Here is a 21,601-nt window from a genome sequence, read left to right as displayed (position 1 = left end):
TGATCATCCTGGACTGGTCACTATGGTCAGACTGAGTCTGTCCTCAGCTCAGCTCTGAGCCTGCTGTGGTTGGAGCTCCAGCTGACAACCTCTTGAGATCCCACAACCTCTCCCTGTGACTCTGCAGAGCTCAATGACACAGGAAACCTGTGCATATCTGTTCTTGATCACTGCATTTCTGTTCTTGATCACTGCATTTATGTTCTTGATCACTGCATTTATGTTCTTGACCACTGCATGTCTGTCCTTGATCACTGCATATCTGTTCTTGATCACTGCATTTCTGTTCTTGATCACTGCATTTCTGTTCTTGATCACTGCATTTCTGTTCTTGATCACTGCATTTCTGTTCTTGATCACTGCATTTCTGTTCTTGATCACTGCATTTCTGTTCTTGATCACTGCATGTTCTTGATCACTGCATATCTGTTCTTGATCGCTGCATTTCTGTTCTTGATCACTGCATTTCTGTTCTTGATCACTGCATTTCTGTTCTTGACCACTGCATGTCTGTCCTTAATCACTGCGTATCTGTTCTTGATCACTGCATTTCTGTTCTTGATCACTGCATATCTTTTCTTGATCACTGCGTTTATCTTCTTGATCACTGCATTTCTGTTCTTGATCACTGCATTTCTGTTCTTGATCACTGCATTTCTGTTCTTGATCACTGTAACCCCCCAACCACCCCACCCCTTTGCCAAGAGGATGCCTTGCTTCAGTGTTTTCTATATTGGACCGCTCGCAGGAGAGAGAGATATTTACAAGATAAAGGCTTCACCATTAATGAGTCAAAGACCTCAAACGGATTCTGAAATAGCCTATTATGGGTAATATGATTATTATTTTTTTAACCTTCTGATGATGTCATCCTGTAATTAAATAAGCATAGAACAGTGCGGCAAGCCAGTCTGTCTGTGTGCCTTTGTGTATGTTAGTGTGTGTGTGCCTGTGTGTGTACGTTGTGTGTGTCTCTATGAGTATCAGTGTATGTATGTGTGTGTGTGTGTGTGTGTGTGTGTGTGTGTGTTTCAGAGTCTGTGTGTCTTTGAGTGTGTCTGGGTTTGTGTGTGTGTGTCAGTGTGTGTGTATCTAAGTATGTGTGTCAGTGTGTGTGTGTTTGTGTGGGCAGGTATTAATATCAATGTGCAGACAAAATTTGAGAAAATGTCCCCACAAAGATAGTAACTCCTGAAAAAATGACGTTGTGGGGACATCCGCACTTTGTAAAATACCTTTTTAAGAACTAAATATGCCTTAAAAAATATAAATAAATAAATAAATAAATAAATAAATAAATAAATAAAAAAAAACTCCCAGATATTTTGTTTGTTGTCGACTTTCACCCTGTGTGGAGTTTTGTCTGACTGGAGTTAGAAATAGTAAATAAAAATATAGTGAGAGTCAATGAGAAGACCCCACAAATACAGGAATTCAAACGTGTGTGTGTGAGGCAGTGTGTGTTTGTTAGTTAGTGTGTGTCTGTGTCTCACGGTCTCTTGTGTGTGTGTGTCTCAGTATGTATGTCTGTGTGTGTGTGTGTGTGACTGTGTGTTTGTTAGTTAGTGTGTGTCTCACTGTCTCTTGTATGTGTGTGTCTCAGTGTGTGTGTGTGTGTGTGTGTGTGTGACTGTATGTTTGTTAGTCAGTATGTGTGTCAGTGTGTGTGTGTGACGGTGTGTTTGTTAGTCAGTGTGTGTGTCTCACTGTCTCTTGTGTGTGTCTCAGTAAGTGTGGCAGTGTGTGTGTCTCAGTATGTGTGATAGTGTGTGTGTGTGTGTGTGTGTGTGTGTGTGTGTGTGTGTGTGACAGTATGCCTGTCAGTGTGTGTGTGTGTGTGCTGAGCTCGGAGAGTGTTGCTGTGCGCTGTGAGTCCAGCCTGACTCCCCTGACATCATTACTTCATGCAAAGAGTCTGGCCTATCTCAAACACACAGACCCACACTCACACCGCTGTAGCGTCAAATCGAAGGAAATTATTTCACCAAGTGGAGACTTGTGTCATCTTGCTGCCTGTTGAAGAAGAATGGGCTTTTACAAGTTAGATTTTAGGATGATACTCGCTCCCTCTTTCCCTGCTCTGTCTGTATTTTTCATGTCACACCTGGAAGTCCACCCGTGTCGTAGAATGGGAGCACTCATTTTAAATGACAGCCTGTCCTGATAGGTTAGCTGGTGCTTAGAGAGACTTGAAGAAAGTGTTTTGACAAGGACTGCAGTGTATAATGCTTAAGTTCTAGCCCCCACTGAGAATACAGATTCCTTTACAGGGGTTGTGCTGGGCTTGTGCGAGCCCTTTTCTCGTTCCCAAATGTTTGTTTTGTTGTTCTGTTACATTCCCAGGGAGCTGTGAAGCAATGCCCCTGCCAGGGGTCTGAGGGCAGGGTGCAGCACACTGACAGACCCCTGTGGTATTCCACACGGCCTGGCAGCTCATTGCCACAAGAGTGCAGGGCTCCGTCCAGAATACTCTCAGCAAATATTCACATTCTCCAGAGAGGGTTCTTTTAATACTCTCTGAGGTGGTTCAGTGTGGCTTAGTGGTTAGAGTGAGGGCCTGGGCTCTGTTACTACACGTCTATAAGGTAACCCTTGATGATCTGCACCCTGATTATCTGCACAGCCCCTTGTGAACCTGTCTCATTGTTCGTTGTGCTCTTCTGCCCTGTTGTCACGAACTCTAACCAGCCCTCAATCTCTGGTATTTACAGAACAGTTCAGTTCTGTATGTTTTATATTTGCAGGCAGAGGAGGTGAGTTCTTCATTTTTAGGAGTGCGCTAGAATTGTGACCTGAACTGTGAGACCCTGCTGGGGCTGGGGTTGTGTTGAGTGTGATGAATAAGCATTTCATAAGTTATCTAATATCAACACTGCAGCATGAAACACGTTTTTACTGGCTCTCAGTTTGTAATCTTGTTATTCAAATCCAATGACAGAATGACCAGGCAAATTGCAAAGTTCCTGTGCAGCAGTTATTTACACCGTGGTGCTAGTACGAGATGTGGATCTTGATTTTGAGTGTGTATGGCAATGTGTGTGTTACCCACTGGCCCATTTGCTTACCAGCTTTGACTAAAGTCTTTCTAATGTGGGAAGAAGCCAAACTAAAAATACAAGCACTGACTTCACCCTGCACCCCCTCCCATTCTCTGTACCCAGTGGGGCATGTGCCCGTGTGTTAGTGAGCTCTGTGTGTGTGAGTGAGCTCTGACTGTGTGTGTGTGTGTGAGTGAGCTCTGTGTGTGTGTGTGTGAGTGAGCTCTGACTGTGTGTGTGTGTGTGTGAGTGAGCTCTGTGTGTGTGTGTGTGTGTGTGTGAGCTCTGACTGTGTGTGTGTGTGTGAGTGAGCTCTGAGTGTGTGTGTGTGTGTGAGTGAGCCTGAGTGTGTGTGTGTGTGTGTGTGTGTGTGAGTGAGCTTTGTGTGTGTGAGTGAGCTCTGTGTGTGTGAGAGAGAGCTCTGTGTGTGTGTGTGTGTGTGTGTGAGTGAGCTCTTGTGTGTGAGTGTGTGAGGGAGCTCTGTGTGTGTGTGAGCTCTGTGTGTGTGTGAGTGAGCTCTGTTTGTGTCTCTTTAGTCTGTGAGCGTGTGGTTGTTTTTAAATTTACCACAGTACAATCTACTTGTTCTCTGTTCTCTGACATCCTGACGGTTCCAGTAGCTGTACTGGTTTCCAGTTGTGTCTTTGCACTGCTCTTATCATTCCCAGCTGTGCTTCACAGAGCTCAGTAACCACTTGTAGAAAAGAGTCCCAGTGCTGCGGGCAGCACTCAGCTCAGTAAATAACAACAGGAACACGCGTGCCAAAGTATGAATCAAAAACAGCACAGCTTAAACCGCTGGGCTCGCTCCCTCCCATAGTAAAAGCAGAGTGAATGGTAATAAATCATAGTGAGAGCATGATACAGCATAGGTAAGCACGGTAGAGCCCAGGGAGGTATGGTGCAGCTTTTGTAAAAACATGGCATGGTGAACGTATAGTAACACCATGGGAAAAGCATGGGGCTTACTATGCAGGTGCACCGCGGTAAACTGTGTAAAGATCTGGGCTCTGATCTAGTTGAGATAGCATACCCCACTTGCACTCAGTGTTTGCGTTTGCGTTATTAAACGAGCTACACTGTCTGCATTGCTTTTGCGTTATTGTGCAAATTGACTGACCCCTTCAGGAGTAGGCGTGCTGAATGACAGCTGTGTTCAGGGATGTGAGGCACGCAGTGTCAGATACAGAAACTCACTGTCATAGCCCTGCTACAGCTCTCTTCAGCCTGGAGCCCCAGCTGTATAACAGTAAACCGTTCAGCTCCTTGGCCTCGTCTTGCCTCCTCGGTTTCATTACTCATGATAGCTTGTCCCTCATTCTGCATAAAGTCGTGCCTGGAGGCTCTGTAATCATAGCCCAGCGATGAGTCAGGCTGCCATTTCAAAAGAGGCCCTGCCTGTGGTGTGAAGCAATACATCACAAACCAATTACAGTTACCCTGCCAGCCCTGACACTGTAAACCACAGTGCTGTCAGCCCTAAACACCAATCTGTAGAGTCTTAACTGCATTCTCTGTGCAGAGAGTGTAGCCTTCCCTCACTGCAGGCCCCCTGCTGGACAGAAACGCAATGACAGGGCAGTGAAGGGCTCAGTAGGATACAGTGGTGGAGTTTCTAGCTGGCTTCATATCGTTTCTGCAAAACCCAGAACTGCAGGATTCTCCTCCCCTGTAACAGTGTTTTTATTTACTTGTAGTTGATTCTAATGGGAAGAGAACAGTAAGCGTACAGGGCCCCCTGGTGGTGCACAGTGGCTGAAATAAAAACATGAGTACAAACAAGAGGATCCCAATGATTCAGTGTCACCAACATGACTAGGTAACCCCTTCCACCCCCTCACCACTCTCTGCCTGAAGAAGTGTCTCCTTCAACAACATGACTAGGTAACCCCTTCCACCCCCTCACCACTCTCTGCTTGAAGAAGTGTCTCCTTCAACAACATGACTAGGTAACCCCTTCCATCCCCTCACCACTCTCTGTGTGAAGAAATGTCGGTGTCCTCTGGTCCTGGTTTCTGTGCTACACCTAAAATATTGGACAGGGTTAACTTTGTCAACTCCTTTGATTGTTTTCTGTTTTGTGTTGGGTAATTATGTTCAGTTCCCTCACCCTGTCTTCACAGCTCATTCCTTTACGGGATTCTAATTCTTCTTTGGTTAAGTAGGGTTCTACCATGCTGCATGTCTACTTGCATGTCTCTCAGTGAATCCCTGGGGTTGGTTGTATAGCAGCTAGGTTCAGACCCCAGGCATTGGTGTATTCAGGTTGTGATAAGGAATGGCAGGCTGTGATTAAAGCAATTCAGCTTCTCCGCTCATTGCAACCCCAATCCTTTGATGTAAGGGTCCTGGCTCGTTATAACAGAACATTCCCTGATTGGATCAAACTACTGTTGAGTGGTTTCAGGCTGCAACTCACAGGCCTGGCACGAAGGCTTTGATCATCTCACTCCGGCTGGCTACGTTTGAAGGGGGCTTGGCTTGGTTCCAGTCTTCTTGAGGTACCTGCAGCGCCCCCTATCCTGTCTAGATGTCAGGCTGAGATATCCCAAACTGTCTCTAGCTGTCGGTGTTGAGGAAGAACTGCACGTGCTGCACTCATGTGACAATAGCTTTAGATAGATCTGTTTGGCCTTTATAAGGTGGCCCTTTATATCATGCAAGCAGTTGTAAGACAGCATGGGCGTGGCTCCCACTGGCCCCATAGTGCCGTTCCACTCACACTTTTCACATACAAATAGTCTTGTAGCTGTAGCTACCCACTATAAGTCTGTTAAACTCAGGATGGAAATCCCGATATAAATGAGTAACGATGGTGTTGAGCACAACTTAAAGAAAGAAACAAAGAAACAATTACACCTCAGCACTGCGAGCCAGGAGACCGACTGACTGTGGATCTGTCTCTGCTGTCAGGATCATGGTGAACAACCCTTAATGTGCGTTATTGTACTGTGTGTGTGTGTCTGTCCGTGTGACATGTACAAGCACAGGGTTAGTGTCTGTGAGTGAAGAGGTGCTGGTAGACAGACACCAGTCTTCAGGTCATGTTTTTATATATATATTTTTTATTTAGTTGTCGCCAATGGTTTTTTTAACCCGGTTTTCTCCCCAGTTTGGAATGCCCAATTATTGTTTTTATCCCGGTTCAATCGTGTTCCTGCCAATTCCTAATTTTTCGCACTGTGGATCCACAGCGAAATCACCAGACCTATAGTGCCGGAGGACAACACAGATCTGAATGGCTCCACTGCAGACCCGCAGGCACCCTATCAGCAACAGGGGTCGCTGGTGTGCGGTGAACTGTGGATTCCCCTGCTGATCTAAACCCTCCCTACCCGGACGGCGCTCTGCCAATTGTGCACCGCCCCCTAGGAACTCCCGGTCACGGTTGGCAATGACATAGCATGGATTTGAACCTGCGATTTCCAGGCATAGGGTGCATCCTGCACTCCACGCGGAGTGCCTTTACTGGATGCGCAACTCGGGAGCCCCATATTCAGTAAGCACAAGCCTGTCATTGTGCAGGTGACCTGCAGTCCCAGCCTGGTAAGTCTAATCACAGCGCTTTCTCTTTTTCAAACATGGCACTGCTCAGCTGTTTCTCCCAGCTGCTTTATTTTAATTGGATGACTTGAAGCCCTCAGTCTTGGCAACGTCTTCTCAGAGCTGCTTGAGAGCAGCACAATTAAAAACACTTTTGATATTTGCAAAGGGCACCAGAGGCAAAGCTTGCTAAACTACCGTTGTTTTTCACGTGATTTATGTTGATGTGAAATGTTTCTCCAGGCGTTTGTGCAGTAAGTGAAGCTAGTGAAGTTCTCTGGTTGCGATTCTTTTGAAATCTGCAGTGAAATCTGAAGCACACATACTCCTAACAAATGTAAAAACTGGGACACCTTCTGGAAAAAGTCCCCATGAAGATCGGGGTGTATTTAAAAGCTCTGCATCATTAGGAAATCTCTCTCTCTCTCTCTTTCTCTCTCTCGCTCTCATCCATGGTGATGTTATACATACAACACAATACAGTGTGCTTTTATATAGCATTCTGCTTACAGAGTATCCCAGGACACTGTACAATAAGAAAGCCATTGGCCAAATATGTTTTAAAATTTGATTTAGAAGATCTGACTGTGCCAGCATTCCTGATATGATGCGGAACAGTTTCAAAGCAAGGAGCAGAGCAACTATTTTAGATGACTTCAAGGAACGACCAAAAAGTTCATCATTCATTGATCTCAAGGTGTAACTAGGAGCACAAGGTGCCAGCAATTCCTATAAGTATGTTTTATGTATTGCGTCTTTAGCTTTGAGCCCCAGTGCGGCCTCTTTAACTGGCCCAAGGAACCAAAAGCACACGAGTTTCCCCAGCAAACTGCCAGCATGGTTGTTACTGTATAGGGCACTCTTAGAATAATACAATCTTTAAAAGTGCAATAAACAGTGCAATTCCAAACTGCAGCATGTGGTTACATTGTAGCCCGGACTACCGGACCCCGCTGTGGAGGACCTGGCCTAGCACTGGTTAAACGGGCCTGTGTGCTGGCTGCTTCATTGCTGTTGAATGTCAGCGCTTGGTGCTAACTGGTAGTGTGATGATGTTGATGAGTGTTACATTGAACTTCTGACTCCTGGTTAATTAAATGTCGCGTCTCAGCTACAGAAATGTCATCCTGCTCAATTAGAAGAACGGTGATGCTCTTTTTGTGGTTTTTAGATTCAGCAGGGATCAGAGCACCTGATGATAATAACAGGGGAGAGCTGATTGGAGGAAACAGCTAAACTGGCATGAAGGTGCTGCACGCTGGAAAGAGAGTTACGAGCCGCAGTCAGAAGCAGTTTAACTGGACTGCACCTCAGCTGCAGTTTATCAGTGACTGCAGTGCCAATGTGGAAAGTGTACACTGAGATACAGTTTCTGTGGTTTCCTACACTTCACTGTATGGTGTGTGAGGCATACACTGTGACTCGAGCTACTGTCTACAAAACAAATCTAATTGCACTGAAATAACTGGTCGAAATCCTGCAGCCTTGCAAATTATTACAGTATATAACCATTTACTTAGCCTGCTGGAGAGTAACACATGGTCATAATATTGACAGAGTGATGGCGTTCCTGTATTAAAGCCTCTCTGAACCCCTCTGGGCTTATAACAATTTAACACAGTTAATCCCTCAGGCAGTGGTTAGCAGAGAGCTGGGGGATTGGGAGATTCAGAGCGTTGTCTCTATGGGAGAAGAGGCAGAGTCTAGCAGTCACACCGGTACATCGGTGACCAGTGAGACCAGTGACAGGAAGCCTGCTGAACTGGGCCCCAGTAACAACCCCGCTCATGCTCAACTAAAACTGAACTGGGGGGAGAGTGAAAGCATGAGACAGAAAAGGAGAGAGCGAGAGATGGGAAAAAATTATTTGAGACCAGCTCATGTGTACAGGATTACTGTTTTTATTAGTATTAATGGTCACATCATGTAACAGAGCCTGCATCAGCAACTTAAGAAGAGCGTTTAGGTAAAGAGATTTCCAATAGATGCTGGTATTCAGGGAGAGGGTAGAAGAGAGAATTAAACAGGGGAGATGGGGAGAGAGGAGAGGAGAGATAGGGAGGAAGAGGGGATTGAACAGGGGAGTTGGGGAGAGTGGAGGGGAGAGAGGAGAGGAGAGAGGATAGGGAGAGGGTAGAAGAGGGGGTTGAACAGGGGAGAGAGAGACGGAAAGGGAGGAAGATGGGATTGAACAGGGGAGATGGGGAGAGTGGAGGGGAGAGAGGAGAGAGGAGAGAGGAGAGGGAGAGGGAGGAAGAGGGGAGGAGAGATGTGGAGAGGAGAGGAGAGAGGAGAGGGAAGAAGAGGGGATTGAACAGGGGAGATGGGGAGAGTGGAGGGGAGAGAGGGAGAGGGAGGAAGAGGGGATTGAACAGGGGAGATGGGGAGAGTGGAGAGGAGAGGGGAGAGAGGGAGAGGAGAGGAGAGAGGGAGGAAGAGGGGATTGAACAGGGGAGAGGGGAGAGTGGAGGGGAGAGAGGAGAGGGAGAAGAGGCGAGAGGGACAGAGGAGAGAGGAGGAGAGGAGGAGGGGAAGGAGTAACTGGGGAGAGGGGATTTAACACGGAGGGGATGTGATTAAACAGAGGGAGGGAAAAGAAGAGGCGATCTACCAGGGGGATGGGGGAGGGGAGGGGAGAGAAGAGAGGAGAGGCGAGGAAAGGAGGGGGGGATGCGGGGAGAGAGAGGAGAGGAGAGGGGGAGATGGAGGAAGAGGGGATTTAACAGGGGAGATGTGGAGAGTGGAGAGGAGAGAGGAGAGGGAAGAAGAGGCGATTTAACAGGGGAGATGGGGAGAGTGGAGGGGAGAGAGGAGAGGAGAGGGAGAGAGAGAGGAGAGGAGAGAGGAGAGGAGAGGAGAGGAGAGAGAGAGGGGAGAGGGGATTTAGAGCGGGAGAGGGAGGGGAGAGAGGAGAGGAGGAGGAGGGAGAGAGAGAGGGGAGGGAGAGGGAGAGGGAGGAGAGGAGGAGAGAGAGGAGAGAGAGAGAGGGAGGAGAGGAGAGAGAGGGAGAGAGAGAGAGGAGGAGGAGAGGGAGGAGAGTCTACCTCCTTCATCCCCTAAATTGTCACTCTCAACCTCTCTCTCCTTCCCTCTCTCCCTCTCCTCTCCCTCTTCTCCGAAAATTGTCCCTCTAAACTCTCCTCTCTCTCCCTCTCTCCTCTCTCACTCTCCCTCCTTCTCCCCAAACTTGTCCCAATGGAGAGGTGAGGATGGGGATCTCATCCCCATGGGAGATCTAGAGATCTCTCCTTCAGAGGGGACTTGGGGGGGATCTCCCCTCTCACTCTCCTTCCACTCTCCTATTCTCCCCAAAAGGGGGAGAGTCCCCTCTCAGAGAGAGGAGAAGAGAGAGGAGAGGGGGAGAGGGAGGATCCCTCCGTTCTCCCCAAACTTGTCCCTCTTAGAGTCTCAGAGAGGAGAGGGGGGAGAGGGAGGAAGATCCACTACTTACCTGTAACTTGTCCCCTCTTACCAGTGGACGGGGAGAGAGGAGAGGGGGAGAGGGAGGAAGCCTGGATTGAACAGGGGAGATGGGGAGAGCGGAGAGGAGAGAGGAGAGGGAGGGAGAGAGAGGAAGAGGGGATTGAACAGGGGAGATGGGGAGAATGGAGAGAGGAGATGGGAATGGGGATAGTGGAGAGAGCGGAGGGAGGAAGAGAGGGTAGAGATAGTGAAGAGTGGAAAAGGCTAAAAGGAGATCCAGCCCCTCTTTAACGCAGCAGCCTGCCCCAGATCATCACCCCAGCAGTACCTGTACATCCCTTCAGCACAGCTCCTGTGCACAAGCAGTCTGGCTCGGGGATGCCAGACTCTTGATATTAATATCATTATTGAAGCTTCCCTGACGTTTTCAAAATCTACCAAGATAGCTATTAAAGAAAGAGCCACTTCTATTAGGAAGTAATTAACAAGGCCAAACTCAATGACTCTAGGGGTACAAAGGCACTAATGAGAAGGCACATTTACCTTGAGGAAATCCCCTAATTATAGATGAGTGAGTTAATTAAGAGAGCTTGGGGGTGGAGATGTGGAGCTGCAGACTGTCATGATGGTTCTTCTTTCAGTGGATGCTACAAGATGCTTTCCAGTCACATTGAATGTGATCGACAGAGAAGCTCAAAGCCCAATCGGACAGGGATTTCAAAACCAGGACAGGAGAGCGATGGAGCTGGAAGTCCCATGGCTTTGTGAAGACCTTGCTTTCGTTTTTTTTTTTAATATACCAGGATTGGGGTTTTACCCTATAGCAAGGGTTTCTGATTTTCAGTTTTAACTGATGAACACAGATACAGCAACCCCCAAACATAAAAAATGAAACCTGATAGAACATAATGCTACCGGCGTGTGTGTTTGTGTGTCTGTCTGTGTGAGTGTGTGTGTGTGTGTCTGTCAGTGCGTGTGTTTGTGTGTCAGCGTGTGTGTGTGTGTGTGATTGTGGGTCTGTGTTTGTGGGTCTGTGTGTGTTTGTCAGTGTGTGTGTGTGTGTGTTTGTCAGTTAGACTGTATTGAATGTACGGCCTCAGTGCTCCAATCACACAGCCCTGCAATTTGCTCTCTCATTAGAGACGGTATTTAAGTGTTTTATTTAAGTATCTCAGCAGAGGTTGAGGTCAGTTGTTGATTGAACCAGACAATTGACTGTGCGTTCAAAGACCTTTTTTAAATATGTTTTTTCTGTGTTGTTCTGTGTTCGGTGGCCACCTCTAGTCATGTGGAGTATGTATCTCTTTACTGTGTCTCTCATACAAAGAGGAGAAAATACACTCAACACGATTAGAGATAGCTACAGAGACTTATAAATGCAAGTCATTAAATCAAAATAAAAACTTAAACTTAAAATTAATCTGGGTATAGAGACAGCGTTGTGGTTAACATGTTTCAAATGTTTTGCTGTAAGAAGTCTCTAGGATAATGACCTCTCTGCTCTGTGCTGTGCTAGTGTGCTGCTGTTCATGACATTTGGATGATTAGTATTATAGTACTAAAAAGAAAATTGGTGGCTGTTTATACAAAAAAATCTTTCTCAATGTCTTTATAATGTTAAGATTGTGTTGTCTCCAGTTTTAACCCCTTTGGTCACAGTTGTGTAATGCTTATTTACAAGACTGTCCCAGAAATAAGAGGTAAACCTCTACAAAACACTTACTCCCCCCCCCCCCCCCTCTCTCTGCCCGTCGCAGGACCCCTCGAACCAGAAGCCGGCCGGGCGCAAGAAGACGGTGTCCTTCAGCAGCATGCCCTCAGAGAGAAAGATCAGCAGTGCGGCCGACTGCCTCAGCTTCATGCAGGGGGGCTGCGAGCTCAAGAAAGTGCGGCCCAACTCGCGGGTGTACAGCCGCTTCTTCACGCTGGAGGCTGACCTGCAGTGCCTGCGCTGGGAGCCCTCCAAGAAGGACCCTGAGCGAGCCCGGCTGGACATCAGCACAGTGAGGGAGGTGCGGACCGGCAAGAACACAGAGACCTTCCGGCACAACGGCGCTGCCGAGCAGCTGCCCGAGGAGGCGGCCTTCTCCATCATCCACGGAGAGGGCTACGAGTCCCTGGACCTGGTGGCCATCACTGCCGACGTGGCCAACATCTGGGTGACGGGGCTGCGCTACCTCCTCTCCCACCAGAATCAGAACCCTGAGGAGCTGGAGGGCGGCCCGGCCAACTCTATCCGCACCGCCTGGCTCTCCGCAGAGTTCTGCAGGAGTGACGAGGACGGGAACGGGATCATGCCCGAGGACATCGCCGTCGACTGCATTCGGAGGCTTTGCCCCGGGATAAAGGAGACCAAGGTGCCCACCAGGAGAGGGGAGGCTGGGGAGGGACTGTGGAAGAAACCAGGGAATACAGGCGGAAACACTGTATCAATTGTTTCATCAATGTAATGCTCATTAATGCTATTTTATATATATCAGACGGAAATGACGTTGTGTTAAAATTAACTCTACTTTTAATTATTATGCCACAGAAAAATCTTAACATAGGGTGGCGTGTGAGATAGAATTTGACTTTCACCCACGCAAGGTTAGAGGGGCTGTAAAGCCTGTGGATAGACGCTCGAAGCTCTGGTGGAGTGGGAATCAGCTTCTATAGCATCCTATACCACATTATAGATATGACACCTAACATGATACTTCTCCTCACTCTGTCCAGGTGCGGCTGAAGTTCAAGGAGCTGCAGCGCAGCAAGGAGAAGCTGACAACGCGCGTGACGGAGGAAGAGTTCCAGGAGGCGTACTGCGAGCTGTGCACGCGGCCCGAGGTCTACTTTCTGCTGGTGCAGATCTCCAAGGACAAGGAGTGCCTGGATGCCCAGGACCTGCGGCTCTTCCTGGAGGCAGAGCAGGGGCTGCCCCAGGTCACCCCGGAGAGCTGCCTGGACATCATCAACCGCTTCGAGCCCTCCGAGGAGGGGCGCAGCCGGGGAGTGCTGGGTGTGGACGGCTTCACGCGCTACCTGCTGTCCTCCGAGTGTGCCATCTTTGACCCCGAGCACAAGTCTGTGTGCCAGGATATGAGCCAGCCCCTGTCGCACTACTACGTCAACGCCTCGCACCGCACCTACCTGATCGAGGACCAGCTGCGGGGCCCCGTTGACTTCACCGGCTTCGTGCGGGCGCTCAGGATGGGCTGCCGTTGCCTGGAGCTGGATGTGGGGGACGGCCCGGAGAACGAGCCCGTCGTGGGGGGCCGCCAGAGCCTCTCCAGCCCCTTGGCCTTGCGCAGCGCCCTGGAGGTGATCAACAAGTATGCCTTCCTATCCTCAGACTACCCTCTCCTGCTGTATCTGGGAAACAGGTGCTCCCCTCACCAGCAAAAAGTGGTGGCCCAGCACCTGAAGAAAGTCTTCGGCAGCAAGCTATACACCCACAGCTCTGCAGCTGCCACCGCCACGGGCCACCTACTGTCCCCTGACAAGCTGAAGAGGAAGGTGCTGCTGGTGGGGAAGAAGCTGCCGGCTGAGCAAGAGTCCTCAGAAGGGGAGGTGACAGATGAGGAGGAGGAGGAGGAGGAGGAGGTGGGAGGGGGCGGGGAGGACTTGGGGAGGAGGCAGGCTGAGGAAGAGTACGGAGTGGCAGTGGAACCCAAGTTGATGAAGCTCCGCAAAGAGCTCTCTGACCTGATCGCTGTCTGCAAATCCAGGCAGCGCTCCTATTGCTCCTCCCCAGGGCGTGACCACGACTCCTGCAGGAGTAACGGTGGAGGGGGCGTTGCGGGCTGGGAGGTGTGCTCGCTGGGCGAGGTGGAGGCAGGTCGTCTGGCTAACGAGTGCCCGGAGGAGCTGGTGAATTACAACAAGCGCTTCCTGATGCGGGTGCGGCCCAGCGCCATGCGGGTGGACTCCAGCAACCCCAACCCCCAGGACTTCTGGAAGTGTGGCTGCCAGCTGGTTGCGATGAACTACCAGACCCCGGGGCCCATGATGGACCTGCACACGGGCTGGTTCCAGCAGAACGGGGGCTGCGGCTTCGTGCTGCGGCCGGCTGTGATGCGGGAGGAAGTGTCCTACTTCAGCGCCAACACCATGGGCACGGTGCCGGGCGTGCCGCCGCAGATCCTCCGGGTCAAGGTGATCAGCGGGCAGAACTTCCCCAAGCCCCGCGGCGCCTGCGCCAAGGGCGACGTCATCGACCCGTACGTGTGCGTGGAGATCCATGGCATCCCAGCCGACTGCGTCGAGCAGAGGACCCGCACCGCCACGCAGAACGGGGACGACCCACTGTTCGACGAGAGCTTCGACTTTCAGGTGCGCTTACTGGGCATGAATCATAAAATAATAATAATAATAATAATTATAATAATAAAAATAATAATAATAATTACTGCTATACTACCATCGTCATCATCATCATCATCATCATAATAATAATAATAATAATAATAATACCCCCGAGAGGAGTATAATGTTGCCTGTCAGCCTGATAGCAGCACTCCTGGCATTCAGAATGAGGCAGGGTGTCAGTGGCACATCAGTGGCAGGGCTTTTTATAGAAGCAGGTACTTCCTAAATCCATAAATCAGGTGTTATTATTACCACTACCACTAATAAGAATAAGAATAAGAAGAATACAGTTCCAGGTGCTTTCACTAGCCGATGTTCTGTAAGTGAGCTCTGACTGTGCTGCTGTGTGTGTGATCGCTCTCCTGACTGTCTCCTGTGCCCAGGTGAACCTTCCTGAGCTGGCTCTGCTGCGCCTGGTGGTCCTGGATGACGACTGCATCGGGGATGAGTTCATCGGGCAGTACACCATCCCCTACGAGTGCCTGCAGTCGGGGTACCGCCACGTGCCGCTGCTGTCCTTTTCGGGGGAGCCCGTGGAGCACGCCTCTCTCTTCGTGCACGTGGCCATCACCAACCGGCGAGGCGGCGGCAAAGCTCACAAGAGAGGACTGTCGGTGCGCAAGGGCAGGCGAGCCCGGGAGTACACAGTGCTCCGCAACACCGGCCTCAAAGCGCTGGACGAGGTGTTCCGGCTGGCTGGGACTCCTCTGAGAGAGGCCACCGACACACGGGAGAACATGCAGGTCAGGGGGTGGCGTAGTCGGAGACACGTGTGGTGCTGGATTCCTGGGGGGGTGGTGTTGGATGAGATTCCTGGGGGGTGGTGTTGGATGAGATTCCTGGGGGGGTGGTGTTGGATGAGATTCCTGGGGGGTGGTGTTGGATGAGATTCCTGGGGGGGTGGTGTTGGATGAGATTCCTGGGGGGTGGGGTGGTGTTGGATGAGATTCCTGGGGGGGGTGTTGGATGAGATTCCTGGGGGGGGTGTTGGATGAGATTCCTGGGGGGTGGTGTTGGATGAGATTCCTGCAGGTTGGTGTTGGATGAGATTCTTGGGGGTTGGTGTTGGATGAGATTCCTGGAGGGTGGTGTTGGATCAGATTCCTGGGGGTTGGTGTTGGATGAGATTCCTGGAGGGTGGTGTTGGATGAGATTCCTGGGGGTTGGTGTTGGATGAGATTCCTGGGGGGGTGGTGTTGGATGAGATTCCTGGGGGTTGGTGTTGGATGAGATTCCTGGAGGGTGGTGTTGGATGAGATTCCTGGGGGTTGGTGTTGGATGAGATTCCTGGGGGGTGGTGTTGGATGAGATTCCTGGGGGGTGGTGTTGGATGAGATTCCTGGGGGGGTGGTATTGGATAAGATTCCTGGTGGGGTGTTGGATGAGATTCCTGGGGGGTGGTGTTGGATGAGATTCCTGGGGGGTGGTGTTGGATGAGATTCCTGGGGGGGGTGGTGTTGGTTGAGATTCCTGGTGGGGTGGTGTTGGATGAGATTCCTGGTGGGGTGGTGTTGGATGAGATTCCTGGCAGGGTGGTGATGGATGAGATTCCTGGGGGGGTGGTGGTGTTGGATGAGATTCCTGGGAGGGGGTGTTGGTGGGATTCCTGGGGGGTTTGATGTGGTGTTCAGTTGTTTTACTCTTCTGTGCGGTCCTGCTTCAGCAGAAAGCAGGCTGTTTGTTTTCAACTGCAGGCTTCCTACTTGGAGCGACAGGGAGGTTGTTATTCTGATTACTGTTCCCAGAGCTGCTTATTGTTCAGTACTGTAAAGTCCTTAAATGTATCTTCTAAAAGGTGCATAGGGCTGCAACATGTTCCCAGGAATCTCTGGTACTCTTTCCATTGAGTTCATGGGAGAGGGGGGAGAGTGTGCCTAGGAGTCCATTGGTAGCAAAGTGCAGTTTAACTTGAAAACAAACCGAAGCTTCAAATTAAAGGGTCATATAGCAAGAAGTGTTCAAATACATTTTGTACAGACATGACACTGCAGACATTAAAAAGAAACAACCTTAATGTTCCTTAGTTTTAATTACCATCTGCTGGGCTCTGTATCCAGCTGTGTGTATTACTAACTACACCCCACTGCCTCCTCAAAATACTCAGTGCACCCCTCTGTCCTGGAGCAGTTGTAGTTTTTTTCTTTGTACTGCAGTGTCTCAGTGCCTGTGTATCTCTGTGTTTCTCTGGGGCAGAACGCCACGGTGTGTTTCAAGGAGCTGTGTGGCCTGTCCCTGCTCTCCAACCTGAAGCAGTGCATCCTGAGCCTCTCGTCCCGTCTGCAGAGCGGAGAGGGACCCCCGGGGGCCACGCTCACTGTGAGGGACAGCTACCCCTATCTGGAGCCCCAGGGCAGCCTGCCCGAGGCCACCCGCAAACTGCTGCACTCCTACGACTTGGTAAGACCCCCCCTTGACCCCCCATTGTAAAATCACAGCAAAGTGTCATAGCACAGAGAAAGCATGGTAAAGTATAGGGAAGCATTAGAAAGCACAGAGAGATGTAGTAAAGCAAATTTAAATACCTGACAAACCATGGTAAACTATGGGAAATGCATTGGGAAAACAGCAAATGCACGGTGGTATCCCTTTATAAGGGCCACCTCTCTCCCTTGGCAACGGATCTCTTGCTTGTGCTCACCTCTCGACTGTACAGCTTGCTCTTTAATTGAATGGTAAGGCGTTTGCGTTGAACTGTGAGGTTAGCAGTCTGCGTCCAGCCCTTGCCTCTCAATTTATTCAATGGGCAGGGAAGCCAAGCCTTTGCAGCCACTCCCTCAGTAACCCCCTGCTTTAGACCTGTTTAAATCACAACTACAATGCTGCTGAAACATTTCCCCCTTTCCACACACACACGACCATCACGACCCTGTGGTTCAGACGCAGGCCTCACATACACTCAGGCATTCATCTCACTCTTTTCTTGGTAATGTTGCTTTTTTAGGCCCTTTAACTCCACTTGAAAACTGAAGGATCCAAAGCCTGTTTTAACAATCCTCTTGCTGAGCTACAGAGAATAATAAACATATCAAACTGTACTAGACCAAACTGCCTCCCTTCCAGTCCACAGCTACAAGCACTAGACCACATTGCCTCACTCCCAGTCCCTCAGCTCTAATCACTAGACCACACTGCCTCCCTTCCAGTCTCTCAGCTGTAATCACTAGACCACACTGCCTCACTCCCAGTCCCTCAGCTCTAATCACTAGACCACACTGCCTCACTCCCAGTCCCTCAGCTCTAATCACTAGACCACGCTGCCTCCCTTCCAGTCTCTCAGCTGTAATCACTAGACCACACTGCCTCCCTTCCAGTCTCTCAGCTCTAACCACTAGACCACACTGCCTCCCTCCCAGTCCCTCAGCTCTAACCACTAGACCACACTGCCTCACTCCCAGTCCCTCAGCTCTAATCACTAGACCACACTGCCTCACTCCCAGTCCCTCAGCTCTAATCACTAGACCACACTGCCTCCCTCCCAGTCTCTCAGCTCTAATCACTAGACCACACTGCCTCCCTCCCAGTCCCTCAGCTCTAACCACTAGACCACACTGCCTCCCTCCCAGTCCCTCAGCTCTAACCACTAGACCACACTGCCTCCCTCCCAGTCCCTCAGCTCTAACCACTAGACCACACTGCCTCCCTCCCAGTCCCTCAACTCTAACCACTAGACCACACTGCCTCACTCCCAGTCCCTCAGCTCTAACCACTAGACCACACTGCCTCCCTTCCAGTCTCTCAGCTGTAATCACTAGACCACACTGCCTCACTCCCAGTCCCTCAGCTCTAATCACTAGTCCACATTTCCTGCTCATAGCAGCCATAGCAAATCTGTTCTGAAAGTAATTTCTTTTAAAACAATAATATGGAAGTTTTGTGCTTTAACTTTTTATGTAGCTCCCAGCCACACTAACAGATCCATTCCAGACCGCGCTGGAGCAGGGAGCATGAGAACGGGGGCTCCTGAGTGATGAATCTGTGGGTAGAATAAGCACAAGTGACAGCTAAAGATGTTCAGCACAGAAAGCATTCAGAGCTGTGTCTGGGGAGCAAAGCATTCTCTTGCTGGTTAGCAGTCCTGTGAGCATTACCAGTGAGATAGGGGGATAGGCTGCAGATAAATAAACACAGTACTTGACAGGCCGTGCTGCTACTTAATGCTTTGTAAAAAGAGCCGGGTTATGGGAGAGGGATTGAAAATAATCCAGTTAATGGGACTGCAGATCCCCAGTAATATATACATTAACAGATGAGTTGTGTCACTGAAAATCCCTTAAAATGTCCAGGCACTGGCAGGAGTCCAGTGTGCAGGCAGTTTGCTAGACTTCTAAAAAAGACCCTTACAGTAGAATTTCCATAGTGAAAGCGCAGCAGTGTAATAAAGCCTAGTGCAAGCATGGTGAAGCATGGTGAAGCCCAGATAGGTATGGTAAAGCATATTAAAAAACAAAGCAAACCCCAAAAACGTAGTACAGTAAACGGATAGTATAACCATGGGAAAAGCATGGGGGAAAGCGTGGGAAACTGTTCTAAGGGACGTCGTGTCTGGTTTCGTCGGTCCTCTTCAATGACTGTGACACACTGACGGGGTGATCGCTGTGTCGTTGTGTTTCCAGATGATCCAGGAACACCGGCTCCTGCTCGAGACGGCAGACTCCATTCATGAGAGGATCACCCAGGTGCAGAAAGCAGGTAAGCAAGCGGGCTTTCACAGGAGGTCCCTCACTGCTGCAGTGCTCTCCTTTTCATTCAGCTCAGACAACTGTCCAGGCTAGTTCAGTCTGCATGAAAATATCTATTGAAATAGTTCTCTCACCCTCTTTCCTTCGCTCTCCCTCCCTCTCTTCCCTCTCTCATCCTCTTCCCTCTCATTTCTCTCTCTCCATCAGCGATGGCGTTTCATGAGGATCTTCACCGGCTAGGAGCCAAGGAGGGACTGAAGGGACGCAAGCTGCACAAGGCAGTGGAGAACTTCGCATGGAACATCACTGTGCTCAAAGTGAGAGGGAGAGGGAGGGGGAGGGGAAGGGGGGAGAGGGGAAAGGAGGCATGGGAGAGGGAGGGGGAGGGGAGGGAGAGGGGGAAGGAGGCATGGGAGAGGAGGTCCAAAATGGGTAAAACGTTTTTGGGAACTCTTTGTCTTTTTGCTATTTAGCAATCCCGGCATATTGATCTAAGAAAAAACAACAATGGAGAATGACAGAGAACATAAGAAATCCTGTAGATGGATTAAAGTCGACTTTCAAACTGTGAGTGAAGACAATAGTGATGTGTGACGGTGACCCAGGTGTCCTCAGTCCTTTGACGGTTGTACCAGTATGTTAGCCTCACCCTGTGTGTCTCTGCGTCTCTCCTGGGGCAGGGCGATCCCCTGTCTCACCCTGTGTCTCTCCGTCTCTCTCCAGGGGCAGGGTGATCCCCTGTCTCACCCTGTGTCTCTCCGTCTCTCTCCAGGGGCAGGGTGATCGCCTGTCTCACCCGGTGTCTCTCCGTCTGTCTCCAGGGTCAGGGTGATCCCCTGTCTCACCCTGTGTCTCTCCGTCTCTCTCCAGGGGCAGGGTGATCCCCTGTCTCACACTGTGTGTCTCTCCATCTCTCTCTAGGGGCAGGGTGATCCCCAGTCTCACCCTGCGTCTCTCTCCAGGGGCAGGGTGATCCCCTGTCTCACCCTGTGTCTCTCCGTCTCTCTCCAGGGGCACGGTGATCGCCTGTCTCACCCGGTGTCTCTCCGTCTGTCTCCAGGGTCAGGGTGATCCCCTGTCTCACCCTGTGTCTCTCCGTTTCTCTCCAGGGGCAGGGTGATCTGCTGCGCAGTGCAAAGGCCGAGGCGCTGGACTCACTCAAGCAGCTCGAGCTGGCTTGCCTCTCCTGTGGACTGAGCCAGCCGGAGGACAGCAAGGCAATGATGGGCCTGAAGAGCATCAAGAATAGGGAGAGTGGAGAGGGGAACAGGCGGATATGAACCAGCGGCATTGGGGAAGAGCGGGGTGGGGCCTGGAGACGTGACCCAATCTGAACGGGACATAACCAGTGGAAGGCTAGAGGATGGTGAGATTGGGAAGTGGGGCAATTAGAATGTGATGTCTTAGTGAATTCAGGGATCAAGGAGACAGAGTGGGAGGGAGGCTCTGTCTCTGGACAGGCCCGGGTTCATGTCCCTCATGTTTCCAGTCCTCTGCTGTGTCCAATAGGAGGCGTCTCGATGTCACTGAGGGATGTGTGCTGCCTGGCCTGTAGCACAGTAGCAATGCACACAGACCAGTGCAGTGTACTCACAGTCCTGTGCAGAGGAGAAGCCCTTATAAAAGTTTACCACAGTAAATTTGCATGGTCATTTTGCAGTTTTCCCACATGGTTTCCCATGATTACACTGTACTGTGATTTACCATACCTCTCTGTGCTTTACAATGCTTCCCTATGCGTTACCATACCTCTCTGTGCTTTACAATGCTTCCCTATGCGTTACCATACCTCTCTGTGCTTTACAATGCTTCCCTATGCTTTTCCAGACCTCTCTGTGCTTTACAATGCTTCCTTATGCTTTACCACACGTCTCCGTGCTTTACAATGCTTCCCTATGCTTTACCATATCTATCTGTGCTTTACAATGCTTCCCTATGCTTTACCAGACCTCTTTGTGCTTTATTCCACTTCACTATGCTTTTACTATGGGAACCCATTATAAGGGAGGCAATACAGATTGATAGAACTCATTTAGTATTGTGGTTCAGTATAGGAGCATACATGTTAGCAGTGAAGAGTATCTATATAAATAATGCAGCTAACTCTCTGTTAGTGTTAATAAGCAGCCAAGTGACATTGTCTACAGTATTGTGTGCTGTAAACTTTAGATACGTTGCTCTTACACCGTATAGTAACACATTTTTTATTCAATTTAATATATTTAGTAACATATTTGTAAATGTGAGCTCTATATTTATATAGTCATAGCACATTTTGATAGGGTAAAGTGGTTGATTTTTGGTATATATATAATTGAAATTTTTTCATAAGGGAAGCAGAAGCTCTACTAGACATAGGCAATACCATTCCTGGGGGGTGGGCTACTGAACATGGAACATGGTCAATACCATTCCTAGAGGGGGGGGGGGGGGGGGGGGTTACTGGACATGGTCAATAAAATCCCACCATCCAGATGTACCATTAACAGTGGAGAATAGCTATTTACATCCTGTCTTTGCCAGTCTGAACTCCTCTTCCCTTCATAAACACTGTTTAAGACTGTTAAATGA

At 49.7% G+C, this 21,601-nt stretch overlaps 1 protein-coding gene across 5 annotated transcripts in view; it reads left to right on the top strand.

The window, feature by feature from the left end:
* Positions 1-20,803, top strand: part of LOC121323218 (inactive phospholipase C-like protein 1) — a 49,385-nt gene extending 28,582 nt beyond the window's left edge. For 3 of the 5 annotated variants that reach the window (XM_041264129.1, XM_041264133.1, XM_041264132.1), the window contains exons 2-8: positions 11,762-12,361; positions 12,723-14,315; positions 14,735-15,094; positions 16,545-16,748; positions 18,965-19,040; positions 19,238-19,347; positions 20,140-20,803. In XM_041264129.1, the coding sequence (XP_041120063.1) occupies positions 11,762-12,361; positions 12,723-14,315; positions 14,735-15,094; positions 16,545-16,748; positions 18,965-19,040; positions 19,238-19,347; positions 20,140-20,310 (3,114 nt within the window). In that variant the 3' untranslated portion in view covers positions 20,311-20,803. Of the gene's footprint in view, positions 1-11,761; positions 12,362-12,722; positions 14,316-14,734; positions 15,095-16,544; positions 16,749-18,964; positions 19,041-19,237; positions 19,348-19,503; positions 20,112-20,139 lie in introns of those variants that run through there. The other 2 variants (XM_041264131.1, XM_041264134.1) reach the window with 2 other exon arrangements.
* The last annotated feature ends 798 nt before the right edge of the window (positions 20,804-21,601 follow it).

This window comes from Polyodon spathula, chromosome 11 (assembly GCF_017654505.1).
Source record: "Polyodon spathula isolate WHYD16114869_AA chromosome 11, ASM1765450v1, whole genome shotgun sequence".
In the NCBI taxonomy this organism is placed as follows: domain Eukaryota; kingdom Metazoa; phylum Chordata; class Actinopteri; order Acipenseriformes; family Polyodontidae; genus Polyodon; species Polyodon spathula.
The sequence above is the reverse complement of the archived record's forward strand: the minus strand, read 5'-3'. Positions and strand labels throughout refer to the sequence as shown.